At 35.7% G+C, this 24,049-nt stretch overlaps 2 protein-coding genes across 5 annotated transcripts in view; one reads left to right on the top strand and one right to left on the bottom strand.

The window, feature by feature from the left end:
• The window catches only part of LOC123312511 (ras-like GTP-binding protein RhoL), a 340,108-nt gene that overhangs the window by 217,094 nt on the left and 98,965 nt on the right, over positions 1-24,049 (top strand). The gene's annotated exons all lie outside the window — the stretch shown is intronic.
• Positions 2,757-6,775, bottom strand: LOC123312508. Of its 2 annotated transcripts, XM_044896971.1 has the most exons (3): positions 5,929-6,775; positions 5,448-5,582; positions 2,757-2,821 (listed from the first exon to the last, which is right to left on the bottom strand). In XM_044896971.1, exons 1-2 carry the CDS (start codon positions 6,513-6,515, stop codon positions 5,486-5,488), a joined length of 684 nt encoding a protein of 227 aa, XP_044752906.1. In that variant the 5' UTR covers positions 6,516-6,775; the 3' UTR covers positions 2,757-2,821; positions 5,448-5,485. The 2 variants fall into 2 exon arrangements, with proteins under 2 accessions (XP_044752906.1, XP_044752905.1); XM_044896970.1 differs by lacking the exon at positions 2,757-2,821 and having other exon boundaries at positions 4,692-5,582.

Here is a 24,049-nt window from a genome sequence, read left to right as displayed (position 1 = left end):
CCTGTTACCCGGTGCCGAAACAATGCTTGAAAAATACCGAGTTATGCCGCCCACAGACTTCGTTCTTTTCCATCCGTTCGAATCGCCGCGATTCGAACCGTCGTTACAAAAACGCCAAAAACCGATGTGTGTGGTGAAAAACCGACGATTCGGAACGACGGTTTTTCACCACACACATCGGTTTTTGGCGTTTTTGTAACGACGGTTCGAATCGCGGCGATTCGAACGGATGGAAAAGAACGAAGTCTGTGGGCGGCATTACAGAGCTTTTCAAATTGATAACTTATTTTGCACAAGCAATAAATAATATAATTGGTTGATTCAGGAATGAACTCTGAACTTTTCCTTTCTTTTCGTACGAATACTGAATATTCATATGGAAATAAAATACTTCCTGAAGTCTTTCACACTCCACCCGGAATCAACTTTCTGAATTCTGATTGGAGAATTGAAAATGAAAATAATTTCGGAAATGTGAAAAAAGCCGCCCAAAAACCCAACAGTAGTCGGCCATATTTATCAAAGCGAAGCCGAAAACTTTGATAAGTTATAACATAAATAACTCTTAAAAGTGGCCACTACAGTGCGGACCGTATAGGCTGTCTGGGATATTTATGAGAAGAATGCGAATGCGGCACCTTTGATGGTTTTTTTATTACCCCTGCATATTGCGTTCACCAATGAGTCCGCGCCTAAATATATTTCTGGGTATTCCTGTTGTTGCTGACTGAATTGCATTTATTTTCATTCGGTACATAAGTTGATTTTTTTCATGTCTAAGCTCAAAATGCCGCCCCCAAGTCCTAGCGCCCTAGGCGGCCGCCTACACTGCCTAACCCCTAGCGACGGCCCTGGGCAAACACTACAGTTTTCATTAACGGTCTTAGATAATTACATTTTATTCACTCAAAAAATGTGCAATATACCTTCTCTCATGAAAAATTTAAGATGTCTAAAACTCTGGTGTATTCACTGATTCGATTTTGTTTTTAATTTCGTGGGGATATCAGTTTCGTTTTTCCCACTGTAGGTAGCGCTGTTTAGAATTTGACAGAGCATTGTCAATTGATATTTAAAAACAATTCGACTACTTTCCTTCGACTCACGAATATGTTGTATTTACAAGCGATTATTGTGTGTGTGAAAATGTATTAGTTTCATCTATTCAACATGTCGTTAAGTAAGTTCAGTTTTCTGTATGGACAATCAAGAACTACAGCTAAGAATTCGGTGTTGTTGGAATTTGAGGCAGAACCAAATCGGATGAACGAACATTAGGAACGGATATAGCTAAGTTTTATAGCAACCTCAGCAATATTTCAAAAAAACTGTATTGGAAATACGTAATGTGAATTGTGGGCATGTATTGAGAAACACAAATACATAAATCTATTCTAGTCTGTTCTTCAAATATTCTTCATGAGTAGATATAGTGAAAATTCCCTTTCCGTCAACTGAATATATTGGACATTTGACCAGTCAACTGTGTTTTATTAAAATCATATTGAATTACCCCCCTCGTGAATTCAATTTGTGAAACGGAAATTATGTTGAAGAAGAATAGTAAATACTCCTGCGAACCCTTATTCGACAGTGTTGAAATATAGACAGATTTGTTTTTGCAACGAAAATTAAACTGTAAGTGACAAATATTCCTTAACAGCTAACAAAATGGGCCAGTTCATATTTTGAATTCGTTGATCGATATCATATATATATATATATATATATATATATATATATATATATATAGGGTGTTTACAGCTGACGCTGTCTTCCCTCTCTCAACCGGTTTCTCCACTCATCTCTATCATTCCAGTCTCCATCCTCTAGACGTCTCCTCGTCATTGCGCTATCCACTTCATCTCTGAATGATCTTCGCGGTCTTCCCCGTCTCCGTCTCCCTAAAGGACTCCATTCCGTTATTCGGGATATCCATCTATCCGGTGGAGCTCGTCTTACGTGCCCATACCATTCCAATCGTTTTTCCTCAATAAAGGTAAGTATGTCGTCCTCCACTGACATCCTTCTTCTGATCTCTTGGTTCGGTATTCGGTCTAGTCTGGTCTTTTTTGCACACCTCCTCCATATTTCCATTTCTGTGGCTAGAATTTTTCCCTGTTCTCTTTTGTTCATCACCCAGTTTTCTGACCCATATGTCATAATACTCCTGACTATGGTGTTGAATATCCTTTTTTTGTTGTCTTCGTGATTTGGTCATCCCACAATATGCCGTTAAGTTGCCGAATACACGTCCTGGTTTGTCCCAACCTTTTTTTGATCTCCTCTATAGTTGTAACGGTTTTATTTCCGTATTTAAATATATCTTTTAAATAACGAGACTGCTGGATGTATTAATTTAATTTATTATGGAACACAACTGGGTAACTTTATTACAGGCAGGTTCAACGATGATTGAACGTTGACTTCGATACAGAACAATCACATACATACAACATGTGTATAACAAGAAGTTTTATACTATAATCAAATGGCCTCAGCCTTAACAATATCCTTACATCCCCCCTTTTCAGTTCAAAAATATTAAATTCCTAAAATTAACAACACAAATTAATATCAACTACTAACAATTGAAAAAATTAACCAAAATTTTACAAATCAAATATCTAAACCTAATTTGGAAATCTATCTGGTTTTCTCAACAAATTTCTATCCCTCAAACAATAAGGTGAAACTTTATTGCAATCAGTATTTGCATCATTATTACAGTTACTATTGTTTTCATCAGAGTCAGAATCACTTGAAATATTTCGATATATAAAGTGTTCCCTATTCCTTCTGAATAATCTATTATTTTCATCTGAAACCAAGAAAGACCTAGGTTCATTACACTTAGAGACAATTCTACCTTTATTCCATGAATTATTTTTTCTAAAAAAGATATTTTTATTCTTCTTTTCCTTCAAAGGTCGACTGTTACGATCATAATAAAATTTTTGTTTAGTTTGACGGTTAATGTTATTTTGTCGAAAGTTTCTAGAATTAACCAATTTTGGTTCAAGTAAGGAATCTTTTGTTGGAATTGTATCCTTGAGACGTCTACTTAAAAACAACTGTGCAGGCGACAAACCAAGATCGGGTATAGGAGTGTTACGATATTTGAGCAAATATAAATTAATGTTACCATTATCAACACTTGATTTATTTAAAATACCTTTACATATATTTACAGCTTTCTCAGCCATTCCGTTGCTTCTGGGGTAATGTGGACTAGCAAAAATTAGTCTGACATTATAGTCTTCAGCAAACTTTTTAAAAATGAACGAATTAAAGGGATTATTATCAGACATTATTTTGTTTGGAAATCCAAAAATAGCAAACACTTCCATAAGGCAGTTTATTACGTCTCTAATATTTTTCGATTTTATAAATTTAAAGTCAATCCATTTGGAATAGTAATCGATAATCGCAAGGTAAGATTTATTTTTGAAATCGAAAATATCAATGCCTATTTTATCCCAAGGCCTATTTGGTAACTCATGGGGTAACAATGGCTGTTTTGCATTTTTATTTTGGAAATATTTACAAGTTTCACATTTAAGAATATATTCTTGAATTTCTTTTGACATACTTGGCCAAAATAAGCATTCACGAGCTCTAGCTCTACATTTATTAATACCAAGATGACCCTCATGTAGTTTCCTCAACATTTCAGTTCTCATGCATTTAGGTATAATTAATCTATCTCCATAAAATAACAAATCCTCACACTCAGAAATTTGATCTCTAATGCCTTGATAAATTCTCAATTCATCAGGTAATTTTCTATAATTCTTCCATCCATTCCTAAGACATTGCTTTAATTTAACAAGAGTTTCATCATTATTAGTCGATAACGTTAGTTCAGATAATTTTTTATCAGATATAGGCAATAACTCTTTCAAACTGTGAACATGAATTTCTTCATGATCTCTAAATGTAGGATCTACCAAACTAGCACGAGATAGAGCATCAGCAATGAACATCTGTTTTCCTGGTAAATATTCTACTTTTAAATCATATTTCATTAATCTATATAATAATCTCTGTAACCGAGAAGATACTTTATTAATATATTTTCTGAAAATATTGACTAGCGGTTTCTGATCAGTATGAATTCTTACTTGCCGACCATATACAAAATAGTTGAACTTTTCAACAGCAAAGACAATAGAACTCAATTCCCGTTCAATATTTGCATATCTCTTTTCTGTATCAGACAAAGTTCTAGAGGCAAATGCCACTGGCTTTCCATCTTGCATAAGGCAAGCACCGAAACCATCCATAGACGCATCACACTGTATGATAACCTCTTTATTGACATCAAAATGTGCCAGAGTTGGAGCTTGTATAATCAAATTTTTAATTTTATTTACTGTTTCCGTGTGTGTTGGTTCCCATTGAAATAAGACATTCTCACATGTAAGCTGTCTCAAGGGCGCTGATACCGCTGATAAATTTGGACAAAACTTTCCTAAATATTTTATAATACCTAAAAATCTGAGCAATTCTTTCTTATTAGTGGGAATTTTCATTTTTTCTATAGCCTCGGTTCGCTGTGGGTCTACCTTAATGCCTTTCTCCGATATGATAAAGCCTAAAATTTTTAACTCTAACTTTTTATACTGAAATTTATCTTTATTGAAAGTTATACCATATTTTTTTGGAATCTCTAAAACTTTATGTAATTTTTCATCATGCTCCTCTTCTGTCGAACCTGAGATAATTAAATCATCTATATATATACCATCATCCAAAACATTACCGAATATTTCAACATTCTTGCGTTGGAAAATTTCCGCGGAAGTATTTATTCCGAAGGGCAAACGAAGAAACCTATATCTACCATATGGAGTAGCAAACGTACACAATTTTGACGATTCTTCATCTAACGGTATTTGGTAAAAAGAATCTCTTAAATCTAATACCGAAAAATATTTCTTATTATTCAAACTAGCCAATATTTGATCGGGAGATGGAATTTGATAATGCTCGCGTTTCAAACATTTATTCAAATCGGATGGATCAAGGCAAATCCTTAAATTTTTGTCTTTCTTTTCTGTGATAACTATATTGTTAACCCAATCAGTTGGCTCGATTTGCCGACATATAACACCGTTTTGTTCTAAATTATCCAATGACTCTTTTAATTTGGGCATTAGTTTTTGTGGAATTCTCCGAGAACTGTGTATAACAGGAATTGCTTTATCATCCAGAATTAATTTGCAAGGTTTTCCAGGAAAACATCCTAAATTATTAAAAACTCCATTATATTCCAATACTATATCATTTTTTGATTTTAAATTAGTCTTTGTTAATGAACTTATATGCTTAATCAAGTTAAAATCTAAGCAAGCCTTCAAACCCAATATTGGTTTATCTGCACCATCAACAATATAAAAAGATAAATCTGATTTTCTGTCTCTAATGATACAACTCAACCTTACCAATCCTCTTACTTGCACCATTTTTCTTCCAAATGCCATCAAGTTAACGTTAGCAGGGGCAATTCCATCCAGTGAGCCAATTTTTGTACAGTAGACCTTCGTGGGAAGTACATTACACTCTGCTCCAGTATCCAACTTGAAACATACAATTGCATTATTGATCATTATATTTTCAGCTAACATTTCTTCATTAGAACAATCGCTTAATTTGGATTTCAACTGATTAATATGTATTGTATCAATAAACAAATTGTCAACCTCTTCACATAATGAAATAGTTTCCACTGGAGATGTTTCTGGTTTCTTTTTCTTTTTATTTTTATCATTTGAATTTTTTAATAAGCAACATGCAGAAAAATGATTGTGTTTTTTACAATATGAGCAAGTTTTACCAAAAGCAGGACATTTACGATTGTCATGTTTATATCCACATCTTTGACATTTCATGAATGATTTATTGTAACTATTTCTATTACTTAACTTATTTAATCTCTTCTGAGTAACAGCATCAACGGCATAATCCGGCTTTGGCTGATTACCAGTGATCACACTTGCTTGCTGCCGGCTAATCTCCATGATGTTGCAAATTTCCTCAGTTTTCTTCAGTGACAAGCTCTCATTCTGCAGCAGCTTCTCTCGCAGGTTATCGTCCTTCATTCCCATTATGATCTTGTCCCTGACCATCTCATCTTCATTGGTGTACTCGCAGTTTTTCACCAGAGTTTTTATTTCCGTAATGAAACTCGTTATCGACTGGCCATCCTTCTGAGTGCAGCTCAAAAATTTAAAACGGTCGAACACCACATTCTTCTTTGGTTCGCAATACTTCTTGAATGCCGCCTTTACATCCTCCAGTTTTGCAGAAGAAATTTTTAACTTCAAGGTATTAAAAATTTCCAAACCTGCATCTCCGATTAAATTCAGGAATATTGCCACCTTTTTTTCTTCAGAAGCATTCGTATCCACGGCAGCTAACATATATAATTCGAATTTTTGAATCCATGTGGCCCAATTTTGTCCCATGTTTCCCGAAAATTCCATAGCAGGTGGGATTCTGAATCCTTCCATATTTATATAATCCTTGAATAATTATCGGAAAAATCACAACACCTGACACCATGTAACGGTTTTATTTCCGTATTTAAATATATCTTTTAAATAACGAGACTGCTGGATGTATTAATTTAATTTATTATGGAACACAACTGGGTAACTTTATTACAGGCAGGTTCAACGATGATTGAACGTTGACTTCGATACAGAACAATCACATACATACAACATGTGTATAACAAGAAGTTTTATACTATAATCAAATGGCCTCAGCCTTAACAATATCCTTACAATAGTTGTTCCTTCTTTTGAAATGGTGAAGCCTAGGTATTTGAAGGACTTGCATCCTTTCAATTTGGTCTTATCATCTAGTTCTAGGTCAGATGTCTCTGTTATGCCAGCTGATAGATACTCTGTCTTATTGAAATTAATTTCAAGACCATTTCTCTCATATTCCTCGCCTAGTTTCCTCACCATGAAGCTGAGGTCTTCTTCGTCTTGTGCCATAATCACCTGGTCATCGGCGAAACTGAGGGTATATAGGTGTTCGTTTCTTACAGGTATTCCCATACCTTCACGATCGATATCAACGCAAAACAAAATAAAACGAGAAAGTATCATTGGACTTCCTTTGGTAGAACAAGGATAGAACGAAGCAAATGACATGCCACGAAACTGATCTCATATCCCCGATTTTCTGAAATGTTGATGCTTGCAAAAAGTGACAAGTGCACACACCAATGTTTCTGACATGTTTCTGACATCTTAGAAAAATTGAATGCGCTTCTGACAGTTGTAGTGTTTGCGCTCAAAACCACTCGTAGCGCTAAGGTCGCGCGCGCTTCTTCTGTTCTTCGACGAAAGTGTTAGAAATACTGAAGAAATATAAGGATTCCAAAACGATCTTTGTGCTTTTTACTTTTATTAAACTCAAAAGACTTCCAGTTTTACAAAATGGCCGTTACTGTTACATTCGGTTCTACAACTTAGTCTGTCTGATATCACTTTACATAGACAAGGTTTCTGTCATAGAATCTACCACAGTTACCAACTCAACTTAACCTAAACTTAAAATTATTCATAATGGCCTCAGTGGCAGGTTTATTCTGAATTATGATATTATTAACACCCTCCCTTAAACCTGACACTAACAAGTTATCATTCAAGTCCCAACATACTTCTGAATCTATTGAATTTAATGAAACACAATGACTTTGTAAAAACATCAGCAATTTGATTATCTGTAGAAATGTAGTCAACATCTATAATTTTCTTATTAATTAAATCTAATACAAAATGCAGTTTTACGTGTATATGTTTACATCTCTTATTGTTTTCAAAGTTTCTCAATAGCTTTATAGTACTCTGGTTATCTTCCATTATGAAAAATGGTTGTTCTAATTTAATAGACAAATCATCTAACAAATTTTTGATGTTCAATATTTCACATGATGCTACACATACAGCGACAAATTCTGATTCTGTACTTGACAGTGTTACTATTGACTGTTTTTTCGAACACCAAGAGATTAAATTACCAAAAAGTTTAATACACGCTTATTGACTTTCTGTCGAAGTCATTTGCCCAATCGGCATCAGAAAAAGCCATTAGCTTACAATCATCTGAATAACAAAAACTTAACTTTACATGCATTGTGGATTTTAAATATTTGAGAACTCTTAACAAATGCTTAAAATGCTCATCAGTTGCTGAATCCTGAAACTTCCCAAAATAACCAACTGCAAAGCAAATATCTGGTCTTGATCCTAGCATTATGTACATCAGTGAACCCAACAACTCTTTGTAGGGCAATTTTGTTCTTAATTCATCATTGACATTTTTCTCTAATTTCAAGTTTATTTTTTAGGAGTTTTGAAAACTTTACAATTTTCCACATTAAACTTCTTAATTGAATAAGATATTGCTGAGCACTGATCTAAGGTTATAATTCTTTCATTGAAATGTCTGATTATTCTTATCCCTAAAAAATTGTTGACATTATTCATTAATTTAATTTTGAAAGTGTTACATAATTCTGATTTAATATACTCCAAAAATGCTTTATCATCACATGCTATGATTATATCATCCACATAAAATAATAAATAGCATCTTATGTTCCCAGTTAAATAAACGTAAAGACAATAGTCAGATTTTGAACGAATAAACCTCAATCTCGTCATAACAGCATCAAAGCTTTTATTCCAAATTTTGGGCGCTTGTTTCAGCCCGTATATCGCTCTTTTCAACAAACAAACTTTACTTCTATTTCGATCTTCAATTTTAAAACCCTTTGGAATTTCCATAAAAATGGGTTCTTCAAGATATCCATTTAAAAAAGCATTTTTAACATCAAGTTGTTCAAGAAATAACTGATATTGATTTGAGATTGACAACAAAATTCTTAATGTGGAAAGCCTTGCAACCGGTGCATGAAGTTGTGAAAGATCAGAAAACTCTTTTTGTTCAAAGCCTCTTGCAACCAATCTGGCCTTGTAAACATTACCTTCATCACATTCTTTAATTTTAAAAATCCAGCGATTACTCAAAACAGTTTGATTTTCTGGTCTCTTCACAAGCTCCCAAGTTTCGTTATCATTCAAAGCTTATAACTCGCTATCAATTGCCTCTTTCCACAAATTCCAATTTGTACTTTTCTTTGCTTCACTATAAGATTGTGGCACATCTGAAAAATTACTTAAAAGAGCCAAACAACCCACTTCCAATTCAAAATCTTCATATTTACTAGGCAGTTTTATATTTCTTTTTGGTCTTTCACTTACACTTTCAATTTCAGCTTCTTCATGATTTATTGTTTCAAAATCAACATTGTCCTCATCTTCATGTACATAATTATTTTTACCGCGATGAACGTTTTGGTCAGGGAAATTGAAATTTCTTTCATCAAAAATAACATTTCTACTATGAATCAATTTATTGTCCTTAGGGTTCCATAGCCTATATCCATTTTGTGAATAACCAACAAATCTACATTTAATGCATTTATCATCCAATTTTGTTCTAATGGAATCAGGAATTTTTGCATAAGCTATGCACCCAAAAACTCTCATATTATATATATTAGGTTTTTTACCTGACCAAACCTCAAAAGGAGTTTTATCTTTCAAAACACTAGATTGCGACCTATTCAAAATATATGCTGCTGTCAAAACTGCATCTTCCCAGAATTCTTTACCCATACCTGAATTCATTATCATGGTTCGTGCTAAATTCATTACTGTTTGATTTAATCTTTCAGCTACTCCATTCAACTGCGGAGTGTATGGAGGAGTATAGCAAATTTGAATTCCCTGTTCTGAGCAAAATTTTTTCAATAACTGAGATGAATATTCGCCCCCATTGTCACACTTCAATTTGGAAATACTCTTACCACAAATAGCTGATACCTTTGCTACATAATCTCTGAAACAATCAAAAACTTCACTAATATTCTTTATTATATATATCATGATAAAACGCGAAAAATCATCTATAAATGTTAGAAAATATCTATTTCCACTATAAGATGTTGGTGTCAACGGACCACAAACATCTGTGTGTATCAACTCTAACACTCGATTGGATCTTGAAGACTTTGAATTGCAAGGTAGGTTCTTCAACTTTGATTTCATACATATTTCATACACATTATTATCCACCCTATCATTTTCAAAATTCACACCATTCACTAGTTTTTATTTTTAATATTAATCAGAGAATTGAAGTTTATGTGTCCATATCTTTGATGCCATAAATATATGTCTTCTTTAACACTCAAATTTGCATAATTTTCATTCTTATTGATCATGAAAGTTAATTTATAAAGATTTCCAACACGTTTACCTACTGCATCAGTAATATTATTTCTCTCAATAGTCATCAATCCATTATAATAAACAATTTTAAAACCAGACTTTTCTATCATTGAAATAGACAACAAATTTACCCTTAAATCTGGAATAAACATGACATCTCTCAAGGTTATTTTATAGTTTTTACAATCAACAACAGAAATCACTTCTATATTTCCCTCACTCAGGGCTTTCATTGATTTCTTCATAAACTTTTTAGGGTTTTCACTCCCAATCTCTGAAACAAAATCAATTAAAAATGAAATCAACGATTTGCTCCTGCGTAAATTCTTGCACTAATTTGTCAGGAGCAAATTAACTATAGTCTATCCAAATCCGAGAGGCCAGCGTAAACACACTGACTAACGCGTGATATTATTTAAGGTACTCCTCTTATTGGTCAAAGCTTCAGGAACGCCATGTTTGCAGGTGGGAGTAATGCAGAACCGCATTACGTTTGATTCATTGATTGTATGCGAATTGTTGTGCAGAACTGCAGAGATCATTCATTGCTTTTTCTTTCGTAAATTGGTTTATAGTTGTAGCAAGTTATTCAAGTTACAAGCATTTAAGATAATGTCAAGTACTGATACTGCTGAGGAATCGCGTGTTGACTTAAGTCCTCCAAAAAAGAGACGTCTGAAACGACACTTCAGTGCCGAGATAAAAGATATGATTTTGAATACTTATAAAATTGAGATTATTCAAAATGCAGGAATGTGTTTAAAGGACGTAGAACTCCGAGTTGCTGAGAGACTTGGCATTGGAGCTCGAAGTGTTAGGAGAATTATTTCCGAATACATAAATTCCGGTGTTCTATCACAGCCGGCAACAAATCAAAATCGGACCACCAAATGGGAGTCCTTATCAGATTTCGATAAAAATGTAATACGGCGAAAAGTTCACGAGTTTTTCTTCAGAAATGAACACCCGACTATAGAGAAAGTATTAAAAATAGTTAATGAAGACTCGAACCTGCCAAATTTTAAGAAGAGTACCTTCTCTATAATATTGAAAAAACTTAATTTCAAATATGGACGTCGCAAACGCAACAGTTTTTTAATGAACCGTGACGACATTAAATGTTGGAGAAGAAACTATCTCACGAAAATTAGGACCTTCCGTGATGAAAACAGGAAGATTTACTGCTTGGATGAAACTTGGGTAAATGCCGGTCATACTAAATCCAAAGTGTGGACCGATAAAACAGTTACATCTTCTCGGCAAGCGTTACTTGCTGGATTATCTACTGGATTAAAAATCCGTCTGGGTAGGTCTTGAATTTTGAGTTTAACCCTCGGTTTCATAAAGCTTGATCAGAGAATCAACGATCGATTGACGGATGAACGTCAATTAGTTTTCAGTCGATAAGTTGGTCATAAGCATTCTGAATATCATTCTTGCACCAAATAATTATCTATACACCCCCATTTGATGATTCTCAACTGCTACTCCTCCAATATATTCGGAAATATGAAAGTTTCAATGATTTCCTTCGGGAAATCGAATGCCAAATCGTTGATCGAGCAATCAAAGTTTTGTGAAACTTGATGTAAGTACCTTTTAGGTGGAAAACAATTTCAACATTCTTTTTCAAATGAAGTGAATATATTTTTCCAGGCAAAGGGCAAAGAATTATAGTGTGTCATATTGGCAGTGACACTGATTTTTTAACTGGAGGACTCTGGACTTTCCAATCCAAAAAAACTGGTGACTACCATGAAGAAATGGATGGTCAGTCCTTCGAAAAGTGGTCGAGGGTATACTTCCTAAATTGGAGGAAAATTCTATAGTAGTTTTAGATAATGCTCCTTACAATTCAAGGAAAATGGAAAAAATTCCTAATTCACAATTCAGAAAGAGTGATATCCAACAATGGTTGAGGGAGAAAAATATTGATTTCACCCCTGACCTCATAAAAGCGCAATAGTTGCAGATAGTCAGGCAGAACAAAGAAAACTTTGAAAAATACATCGTGGATGAAACCGCAAAGGCCCAAAATATTACTGTACTTAGATTACCGCCCTACCACTGCGAACTGAACCCTATTGAATTGATTTGGGCCGATGTCAAGAATTTTGTGGCAAATAAAAACACCACATTTAAAATGGCTGACGTCCAAAATCTTTTTCAAGAGGCTCTCTCACGGGTTACTTCCGAAAGATGGAGAAAGTGCGTGAAACATGTCAAACAAAAAGTTGAGGTAGACATGTGGAAACTGGATAATATTATGGATGATATAACAACAGTCATCGTCAACTTAGAGGAAAGTTCTGCATCTTCTGACGACACTACGGGGTAGTCACTTTTACAAAAAAAATATTGTTACACATTTATATACATAGTATTTATTAAAGTGAGAACTTTAGATTAATTGTTCATTACTGAGACTCGTAGATAAGCATACATATTTTTCACCGGAACTGGAACACTCAAAAAGTTTTAAAATATAACGCTCTCGGAATTCAATTTATTAGTACACCTCTGCGTTATCACGTTCTTGACGCGTGATCATTGCATGCTGTAATGTTTACCGTTGGCCTCTTGGATTTGGATATACTATAGAAAAAATTGTTGCCTGACAATGAACTCAAAATAAATAACGTTGAAATTATAATTCTGTAACGTTTCGGAGTCTATATCAGACTCCTTCATCAGACGAAAAATCTATTTTTGAAAATCTTCTGAATTGTGGCTTTTGTTTGACATTAATTGTCAACACACAGAAACAGAGACTGCATAGAAACGTTGATTCATTTAATTTTGAAATTACCGGATGACAGTTCCTTCTTTAGTAAATTGATCCAAATATGATCTATTCCTACCGAACAATTTGCCAAATAAAGGCGAATTTTGGCGCTGTAACCACAGCTTAACTATGGTTATGGTTATCTCTGACGTCATAGTTACTGATGACATTTATGTCATCAGCTGTTAGGTGTCAGCTGTACGTTTTGTTTGGTTAGTTTTCGATAAAAATAATGCCCGTTTGCACCGTTTCGCTGGTAACCATGGTTAAACTAATCGGTTGACGGTTTGCACCGTGGAATCATAATCGTTGTTTACTTTAATCATCGATAGGTTTGGCAACACCACTCACAGCATAGAAAATTCAAATTTTCAACGAAGCACATCATAGAAGATAAATTAAAAAGAAAAAGAAGTCAAGGTTTTGTGACTAAACTTCTGTTGCGTATGGTCCGTATATACACATTTGGTAACCGAAAGTTACCAGAGCGGTTACTCTGGTGACTGATATTGAACCAAATTGTCAGGAATTCGACATATACGGACCGCCCACTTACTAACCAGAAGTAACCAAAGTGTATATACGGACCACAGCCGTTGTCAAGGTGGGAAATTTGAACATTTCTTTTGGAGTTTCGGTATTGTGTTTTGAATTTGAAGTGCGAATATGAGTAGCATCAACACATCCTATTACTCTAAGAATAGGAAAAGAAGCCTTCTTGTGAAAGGACTGTTGAATTTCACTATATCCTCATCTTTGGTCATTTTAATGAATTCGGAATATAATTTACCAATTGCTAATAAAACTGCAGCAATAATTCTTGATCCTGTCGATACATCTACATTTATGAAATTATCAACAAAAGCCAACTGACCATCAGCACTAGCATAAAACCTCAATGTAGTTAGCAATTGATTTATTGGGGCAACACTATTATTCCTGAAATATCTATTTTGTTATAATATAACTAATTATTAAATTTCAAATAATTCTCCATACATGGCAAAAAAAATAGCACGTTTTCTTTCGTCAAACGAAAACTTCTGAAAAAAGTGAGGTCCATTCTGTCGAAATAATTTCTTCTACTGGGAAAACATCTGGGAAATCCAAATTCAATATTGCCAAGTGTATCAAGATCATCATCAAGTAATATCTCATCTTCCAAATCATCCATTATTATTTCGAATTTTATATCAACACAAATAGAAAACACAGTTGTCAATCGAATTTGAAGTATTAATTCAATCAACGTTTTAATCGAGCTTTACGAGCAAATTTTCTTCATAGAAGGAGAGTTTCCCTTCTATATGGGTGCGTTCTGTGCATCGTGAATCCCGCTCCCAACGTCTACTATTTGTGTTCTGTGCGTCTCTGTTAAGAATCTATGGCACTAAACTACATACTCTTTAACCCTACTCAAGAGGAAGGTTACGTGTAGTTACGTGGTTAACTTCCTGTGACGTCATTGAAACGTCATAGTTACATGGTTATCATCGCCAAAATGTGGTTACCCAAGTAACTACGACCTAACCATAGTTAACCACTAGCGCCAAAATTCGTCTTTATTATCTTGATCTAAGGAGCGTTCGGCCAGTAAACTCTATAAGCACTTTTTGTTCCGTGTCGTTCGGGCTCGAAGTTTCAGAACAAAAAGTGTCAATAGTTGTCGTTCGTTCTAGACGGAGTGGAGTTTTCGGAATCAACTCTATGAGCCCCAGCTCCCAAGGTGGGGCGCGAAACGAGTTTGTGTAGAAGTAGGGTTATGAGACAAACCATGAAAAAACAACTTAAAACAAACTATTCATAAAACTGTAGAATTTCCGTTTAATCCACACTAAGAATTATCTATTCATATACATTTTCGAACAAATTGCATTCAAATTCAAATTTTTCCCATGATTTTTGTGGTTGACATTTGTCATTCGTTCATTCAAAAATTGCCAATTTGTACAAGCTCCATTAGCCCTAGCTGATCTGTGATAAAACTCTAGTTCTACTCGCTCTGTACCGGTGTTTACTGGCCGAACGTAGTCCTAATAGAATAGACGTAGACTATTTAATTTTTCATTTAAAATAGTCTGGTTCCGTCTTTAAAATTTTAGTGTTGTCCCAATCCATCATGTGGTCTCCCGTATTAGAACAAATGTGATCTGCGATTTGTGATCGATTAATTTCTCTATTTTTAATATTATTTTTATGTTCGCGTTTTCTTATTTCTAGAGGTCTGGACGTTTCACCTGTATAAGTTTTACCACAAATACAGGGTATGTTGTAAATACAATTATTTGATTTTTGTTTTTCGTTGATTTCCCCTTTTCTGCAAGTTGTATAATCTTAGGATCATTGTAAATTGTTTTACTTACAAATACATCGTCATTGTTAGTATAATGATGAGTTGCCCCTGAGTCAGCATACCATTCTGAACTCTTCTGGGTTGGCCCACAGCAGAACGCTACCTCCACAGCTCCTTCTTCGCTTCCTTGTCGATACTCCATATTTCTTCTCTCTTCTTTCAAATTTGTGTAATTGCTTGACTTCCTTCCACCATCATTATTACTTCTACATTGAGCTGCTTTGTGTCCGAACTTCTTACATAAGTAGCACTTAAGTCCACATACGTTTTGGGTATGACCTTCCTTTTTACATTTGAAGCATCTTAACATTTGCTCCTTAGTTGTGAAGGCTGCTGTAACATTGTGACTGGACTGTTCATTGTTGATGTTAAATTCTAAAAGTCTATTCTTTAAAAATTCCATTTTGAGCTTGTCTTCTGACATGGTTCTTATGGCTTATGGAACAGGTACCTTTCTTAGCAAAAATGCTCTCCAATTTTAACAGCATCTCTCCAGCATTATTTAGGTCCTTTACGTATTCAAGATGAGAGTCTGCAATACTCTGAACAATTATCATTACGGCCTTATTATTCTTCTTTACCCAATCGTCTCCTGGAGTCCCACTCGGTTGTGTCAACGCATCCAATACTTCCATTGCTTTCAAGACTGCGTTCACACGAAATTTCCAATTGTCAAAGCCTGTACCATTGAACGGAACGATTCCATACTTATTTTCAGTTAACAATGATCGGCCTTCCATATTTTCCAATTCTTCCCTTGCACGTGGTTAACCTTCTTCTTATACCTTTCGTGGTCTCCTTGTCTCCAGTATTCTTTCAGTTCGCATGAACTGGGCCCATAACCATTGTTAGAAATACTGAAGAAATATAAGGATTCCAAAACGATCTTTGTGCTTTTTACTTTCATTAAACTCAAAAGACTTCCAGTTTTACAAAATGGCCGTTACTGTTACATTCGGTTCTACAACTTACCCCGGGTTTCATAAAGCTTGATCGCGGAATAAACTCTCGATTGACAAATAGACGTCAATTTGTTTTCAATCGATAATTCAGTAATGATCATTCAGAATATCATTCTCGCATCAAATTATGATTTTTAGACGTCCATTCAATTATTCTCAATTGCTTATTCTGCAATATATTCAGAAATAAAAAAGTTTCAGCGATTTCGTTTTACAAATCGAGTAACTGTCAAATCGTTGATCGGACAATTAAAGTTTTATGAAACCCGCTGTTAGTCTGTCTGATATCATTTTACATAGACAAGGTTTCTGTCATAGAATCTACCACAGTTATCAACTCAACTTAACCTAAACTTAAAATTATTCATAATGGCCTCAGTGGCAGGTTTATTCTGAATTATGATATTATTAGCAGAAAGAAAACATGATTTTATTTTTTTTGACTATGGCGTACCTTTTTTAGAGATTTGCAAATATTCTGATTTCATAGAAAAAGGACGAGGTTCAAAAAAAAAATTTTCCATAATTGTGTTATATGAACTAACTCTATAGATTTAGGGAGAGAACATATAGCGACGACGCTCCGTGATATGGATATGAGGGGTTCAGAGCTCAAGTGAGCCAAGTCCATTCAGCCTAGTTTTGAGATGAATGGCTTAGAAGTTGTTTATCACCCATTAATTCAAATGTGACTTCTTTAGATTTTTAAAGGTTAGGCTATAATCTATAATGAACCTTCTGAAGGGGTTCCTCTGCATTTATCAAATTTTAGTATTGAGCGCGATGATATCCGTACTAAGATCACGTCCATGCGCAATGGGAGTCCTGGGCCTGATGGTATTCCTTCCTCTTTCCTGAAAAATTGTTGCGATGTGATTGTTGAACCTCTATTTATTTTATTCAACAAGTCTTTAAAGGATGGTTGCTTCCCTTATAAATGGAAAGTTAGCAGTATCACCCCTATATTCAAATCAGAGAATAAAAATCTTGTTGAGAACTACAGACCTATTTCTAAACTCTGCGCAATTGGTAAGTTGTTTGAAAGCATCGTGACGGATTTCCTTTATTTTGATTTCAAGAATATATTGAACACCGAACAACATGGTTTCATGAAATCGCTCAGTGGAGACTAATATGTCCACATATTAGATGTGGAATATATCTTGGAGAATCCATATTCGGGACTTTCGGTTGGGGCTGTCTATACCAACTTTAGCAAGGCTTTCGAAAGAATTGACCACTCCATAATGATTTCTAAGCTTGCTAGGTTTGGTGTGTGTGTGGGAGTCTTCTCCGGTGGTTTGGGTCCTATTTGACTAATAGACATCAGCGTGTTCGTTTGGGTGGTTTCAGATCTGAAGCGGTTCATATCACATCGGGTGTACCTTAGGGGTCCAACTTAGGCCCATTACTTTTTTTGCTTTTTATTAATGGCGTTATTAGATGTTTCAAATTTTGTATTCATTCTATTTCCTGTCCTAACGACACAGTACGCATTCAAGAAGATTTAAATCGATTTGCTGATTTTTGCAAGGAAAACAAACTTCTTCTAAACCTATCTAAATGCTGCTCTATTACCTTCTCCAGAAAACCCATCTCTGTGCCAGTTACATACCGAATTTTCGGTGAGCCTATTTCTAACGTCAACTCCGTGAAAGATCTGGGTATCACGTTGGACTCCAAATTTTTGGTTTTTTTTTTTGGTGTAGCAGGGGGAAAATCTGCAAGACAGACGAACCACCCTCTCCTGAGGGGGAACGGTGTGGGTTTCTCACTGACCTCGAGACCCACTAAAAACCCTCAACTGCTTCTTGAATTTTGGTTCCGGGCATTTGCCTATAAACCGTTCATCTCTTGGTCGGTTTTCTTCTCGCACACTATCGTGCTGGGATTTATGTGTTTATCCTCTATTGCATTAACACTTTATTGAATTTTTCAATAAGTTTCTGTTGTTATTTTAATCTCTTTTTAATTGATCTCTTGGTCTCCTTCGGTGAATTCGTATTCTCCTTTTGTGTTCCTCTGGGTCGTAGTCCAATAAACTCCTGAGTTCCTGATTCGGATGGTTTTTCGCTGTTTCGAATAATTTCTCTGCTTTTCTGTTCATGAATTCCGTTATGGTTTCCCATTTCAGGTCCTTATAAATCTGTCTATTTCTGACAAACCAAGGTGCATCTATTGCACATCATAGCAGCTTGTTTTCAGTGGCCTGAATTCTTTTGATATGGCTCTTTGCCGCGAAACCCCAGGCAACTGATCCATAAGTCAGTTGAGGCCTAGCAACGGCTTTGATTATCTTCAATTTTGTCTCTTTCGACATGTGGCTTCTTCTTCCTATCAGAGGATAGAGTCTATTCATCGCTGCTTTCGTTTTGTCGATTGCTTGTTTGATATGACTTTTCCAAGTAAGTCCTTTGTCAAGCGTTATTCCTAAATATTTGGCTTCATTTTTCCAGTCGATTTCTTCGCCGTCAACATCCAGTTTCGTTGTGGGTCGCAGTCTTCTCTTCTGTAGTAATATTGCTTGGCTCTTTTGTCCATTGAGCTTGATTTTCCAGTTTATGCACCAGTCATTTGTTTCGTCAATCGTCTCTTGTAGAACTCGTTCTATTACTTCTGGGTTGCGGTGTCGAGTTGCTATGCCTGTGTCGTCAGCATATAACGTTAGCATGGTTCTTGGATTTTTCGGGATATCGTGGATGTATATGTTGTACAGAAGTGGCCCAAGTACTGATCCTTGGGGTACTACAGCCTCTATATCTCTTGTTGAGGAGCATTCTCCTCTCACTTTCACGTAAAATCTTCTATTTTTGAGATAATTCCTGATCAACTTGCATATTTTGATCGAATATCCGGCACATCTCATCTTATATATAAATCCTTCATGCCATACTCTGTCGAATGCTCTGGCGACGTCTAGTAAAACAAGACCTGTAGCTTGTTTATTTTGGATTCCCTCTGTTATGTACTGTGTGAGCCTTAATAATTGATGTTCTGTTGAATGCTCTCTTCTGAATCGGAACTGTTCTGGTGGTATTAGTTTCAGATTTTCGGTTTCCTCATTTAGCCTCGTGGCGATAATTCTTTCTACTACTTTTCCTTACGCCGACAGTAGACTTATCGGTCTGTAGTTTTGTGGAAACTTCTTCTCTTTGAATGGTTTATTGAATACTATGACTTCTGCTGTTTTCCATTTTTCTGGGTAGTGTTCTGTCCTCATAATTCCATTCGCGATATTTGTTAGAGCGGCTATACCTTTTCTAGGTAATTTCTTTAACATAACATTCGTTATTTTATCGCTTCCGGGAGCTTTCCTCTTCTTCAAACTTCTAATTATTTCCCTGATTTCATTTGGCGATGTTGGCTTGCCTATTTCAGCAGTCACTGGTAATTTATCCATTTCTTCATCATTTTCTTCAACCAGTTCTTCCAAATCTTCATTATCGTCGTCTATCCTGTAATTTATTCTCGATTCTCGTTCGATCGAGTCCGCCAATGCATCTGCCTTATCAGTATTGGTATAAGCCATTCCCCTTTCTCCGTGTAGGGGTGGAATTTTAGTCCTTTCTCCTCGTAGGCTTTTTTGCATTCTCCATGCAGAATGATCGATTGTATTAAGTTCTTGAACGCTTTTGTTCCATCTTCTTGTTCTTAGATCTTTCAGGGCATTTTTCAGAACTTGGCTATGTCGGTTGAGGTTCCTTCTATTTAGATCATTTTTGTTCATCCTATATATTCTTCTGAGTCTTCGATTTTTTTGTATAAGATCTTTTACTTCTTTAGGCGTATCGCCATGCGGATGACTTGGTGCTGGTCTCTTCACTCTTCTCGTGCTTTTTTCGTAAGCTTTCAATATAATCTCTTCCAGTTTATCAACCGCACATTCCAGATCGTCTGGAGTGCTTATTGTTGGAATTTCTGTTATTTCCGATTGTATTAAATCACTGTATTTAGCCCAATTGGTATATTCTCTTATTTCCAGCAGTTTTTCTCTTGGTTCTTCTCCAATTGTCAATTCCACGGGATTGTGGTTTGAGGTTCCATCTTCCAAAGTTTCAATCGAGAATTCTTGAGTATTATTTTTCAATATCGCGATATCTATTACATCTGGTATTCCTTTTCCAAAAGCAAGATATGTCGGTAGCTCTGGTCTAATCACTATGGCATTTTGTTTTTCGGCGAAATCCTTGAGTTTTTTGCCATTTCTATTCTCTGTTATGCTGTTCCATAATGGGGATTTACAGTTGAAATCTCCGATGGAGATTTTCGGGTTTGATCCTTTCAACATGTTGTTCATCTCTTCTTCCAATAGATTGTTTTGTGGTGGCTTATACGCCGAGGTTATTTCGACTCTTTGCCGATTTAATTCGGCAACAATCGTCACTTTTTCTGTTTTTCCTTGTGTTTCGTCGGATCTACTTTTAAAGTAGTGTTTCAGATGTGTTCTCACCAATATTGCTACTCCTCCTCCGGTGTTTGTAATTCTATCACATCTATATGTTTCATAATTCATGAATTTCAGTCGTCTGTTTCGGTTTATTCTCGTTTCCTGTAGGGCTATAATATCAGGTTGTCTTTCTGATATTATTTGTTCTATCTCGGCTTTCCGAGTGTTGATCCCGTTTATGTTCCACGAGATTATCTTGAGGGATTTCTTCCTTCATCTATCGTGACACGGAGCTAAGTGCAGAAGGAGGGTTGGTTCCGTATTTCCCTTCCCTTAGGACCCCCCTTTCTGATACCAGACCAGTGGAGATTCATCTGAGTTTCGAATTCACCCAGTTAGGGTAGGTAGGAGCATTTTCACTTGTTCAGTTGCTCAATATCTATAAGTCATCTGAAGTTGATCGCAAACTCATTTGCAAGCAACTAGACTGTTTTCTTTTTAAATTATATAATATAATTTAGCAATAAAGAAATTTTCAGTCATTACAAAACTCTTGCACTCATATCGTTATGCCGACAACTTATGTGGTTTGCTGACTCGCTATGTTCCACAAAAATCCGGTCTGACCACATTCTTACGTTTTTTTGTACTGTTATTTTGTTTATTGACAATTTTCAATTATAACTAAACACTTGTAGAGCATGTTGTAATTTCACATATATCAAAGCGCGCCGCCGCCAGGTGTTCCACTACTTGATCTTGCCAGTGGGTGCTGACCTCTGTACACTCCCAATACTAAGTCCTCTTTATGGGCCATTACAAAACTCTAGCTGATTTTTGTCGCCAGCTCTCGGACTATACCTACATATTACAATAGTAATTATTATCGTGGCACTACCATACTGACAAAACTCGCTTCTCACTACTAGATTCAAATCCAAGAGGACAGCCGTAAACACTGTATGGCAGGGATGCTCAAACTCGCGATCGACCGGTCGATCGCGTGAGATTTTTTGGTAGATCTAAATCTACGATTTTGATCTACAGGGTGAGTCTTTGACTCGTACAAATATTTCAACAGTAGATTCTTGAGGTCATAAGAAACACTTTTTTCCGAATCGGTTTTTTTTGCGAAATTACAAAACCTTCGACTGTTTGTCTGAAAAAAGAAAAATATCGGAAAATCCGTTGGGGTGCCCTGCTAGTTACACCAGCAGAGCACGTTCGATTATCTATATCTCGGTAACGAAGTGGTAGAGAAAAACTAATTGCAGATTTGAAGAGAGCAAAATGGGAGCAAAACGCAGATATCCCACACGATAGGGTGAGAAGAAAAAATTTTCTCCGAAAACTCGTAAAGTATTAATGAGCAAAATGAACGTACTGATGAACAAAGCGGAGCAAAACGAGAGCTTCCGAATGAAACCAATATTGGAAATATCCATTGAGGTTCCCTGCTATTGTAATATTACACCACCAGGGCACTTTCAATTGTCCATTACTAAATGTACATAGTATTGAGTTTGTGGAGAACAACCCATAAAGAAGAAAAGTTTTTGCATGATTGTTTTAATAACTGGGATGATAGAAAAATCATACAGCAACACACTGATGAACGTAATGTCTAACTGACTAACTCAACTGACTATACAGAGAGAGCAAAAATACATCGAGTATGTCCAGAAGCGACACAGAAAAGTTTGTTAAATACAAGAAACAAATCTGAATCAATGTTGAATACAAGGAATGTTTGAATTTCTAATCGACGTATCTCTTTATTTTATTTTTTACAATATGTCTAAAGATAACTAGCATAGCCCGCTCTCCTAGAAAAACCCCCTAGCAACTCAAATTATTTGAAAAAGAAGTATCTTGACGACGTAACATTCTTCCCCTCGCAGTTCAGTAGTTAGGTCTGTTCTAACACTTTCGCTAATTTTGTCACGGGTCGTTTTAAAATTCCATTTTTGGTTACTCTTATTCGACAGTCTGGACCAGGAAAAACTTCTTCAACTCTGCCTAATTTCCAAGAGTTTATCAAGACATTGTCTTCAATTATTTTAACAATATCTCCTTCCGTAATTGGTTTACTATCATTACACCATACATTTCTCTTGGTCAGTCTTGGTAAGTACTCCTTCATACATCTTTTCCAGTACTCATTTGTAATTCTTTGTACCTACTTTCCTTCATTCTCGTTTCAATTCTATATTTCCCATTTCTCCAAAACAATCACCATTGGAGGTTCCAAGGAGGAAATGATTTGGCGTCAAAGCTTCCCAGTCATCTGGATCAGTAGAGACTTTAGTAATTGGTCTAGTGTTGATCATGTTCTGAATTTCAGCGAAGAGTGTCAACAATAGTTCGTCTTTTAACCTTCGTGTCGCTTGAATGACATGAAAGGTTTTTTCAACGGAACGAATAAGACGTTCCCATACTCCCCCATGTGAGGAGGTGCAGGTGGAATATTCTTCCATTCGATTTCTTTTAGCTGCATATCGTTTTCAACTTTATTTTGGTCAATGTTTCTAATCGCTCTTTTTAATTCATCCATAGCTTCACGTAGATTTGTATCATTGTCCGAAAAAATTGTTTTTGGTCATCCTCATCGTGCTATGAACCTTCTCAATGCCATGATTGTTGAGTCTGTAGAAAGGAAATGGGCTACTTCGAGATGGACTGCTCGGATCGTCAAACAAGTGAATAAAACTCCCCATCTCTTTTCGTGTCTTCTACCAACTGTTACAGTTAGAGGTCCGAAGTAGTCAATTCCAGTGAATGTGAAGGGTTTCACTCTGGGTGTTAATCTTTCTACTGGCAGCTGTCCCATCACCGGTACTTGCGGTTTAGCTCTCCTTATTCTACAAAATTGACAGCTGGCAAAGACTGATTTAATAGCTGAGCGACCGTCTATGATCCAGTAATTTTGCCTAAATTCATTAAGGACTAATTCAATTCCTTGGTGTCCGTATTTTTCATGATAATGCTGTATCAGGAGACGTGTGAAGGGGCGCTTATTTGGTAATATTATTGGATGCTTTGCAGATTCTTTCATGAAAAGTGCCAAATTAGTTCTTCCCTGAATCACTAGAATACCTCTACTATCGATCATGGGCATAAGTTTACGAAGTCTACTTTGTCTTTTAATTTTTTGTCTTCGTTGTATTTCCATGATTTCACCGGAGAAACTTTCATTTTGGCACTGTCTGATCCAGAAAACCTCAGCTTCTTGAATGTCATCAAGTT

The sequence above is a fragment of the Coccinella septempunctata genome, chromosome 4, assembly GCF_907165205.1.
Source record: "Coccinella septempunctata chromosome 4, icCocSept1.1, whole genome shotgun sequence".
NCBI lineage: Eukaryota > Metazoa > Arthropoda > Insecta > Coleoptera > Coccinellidae > Coccinella > Coccinella septempunctata.
The sequence above is the reverse complement of the archived record's forward strand: the minus strand, read 5'-3'. Positions and strand labels throughout refer to the sequence as shown.

Excerpts from the sequence above, each read along its gene's own strand:
- LOC123312508 (XM_044896971.1), bottom strand. The coding sequence starts at position 6,515 with ATGGAAGGATTCAGAATCCCACCTGCTATGGAATTTTCGGGAAACATG. Across the intron at positions 5,583-5,928 it reads ACTCAGAAGAGATTAAATAA|TTGGATACTGGAGCAGAGTG; the intron begins GTTAAGTAATAG and ends GTATGTTTCAAG.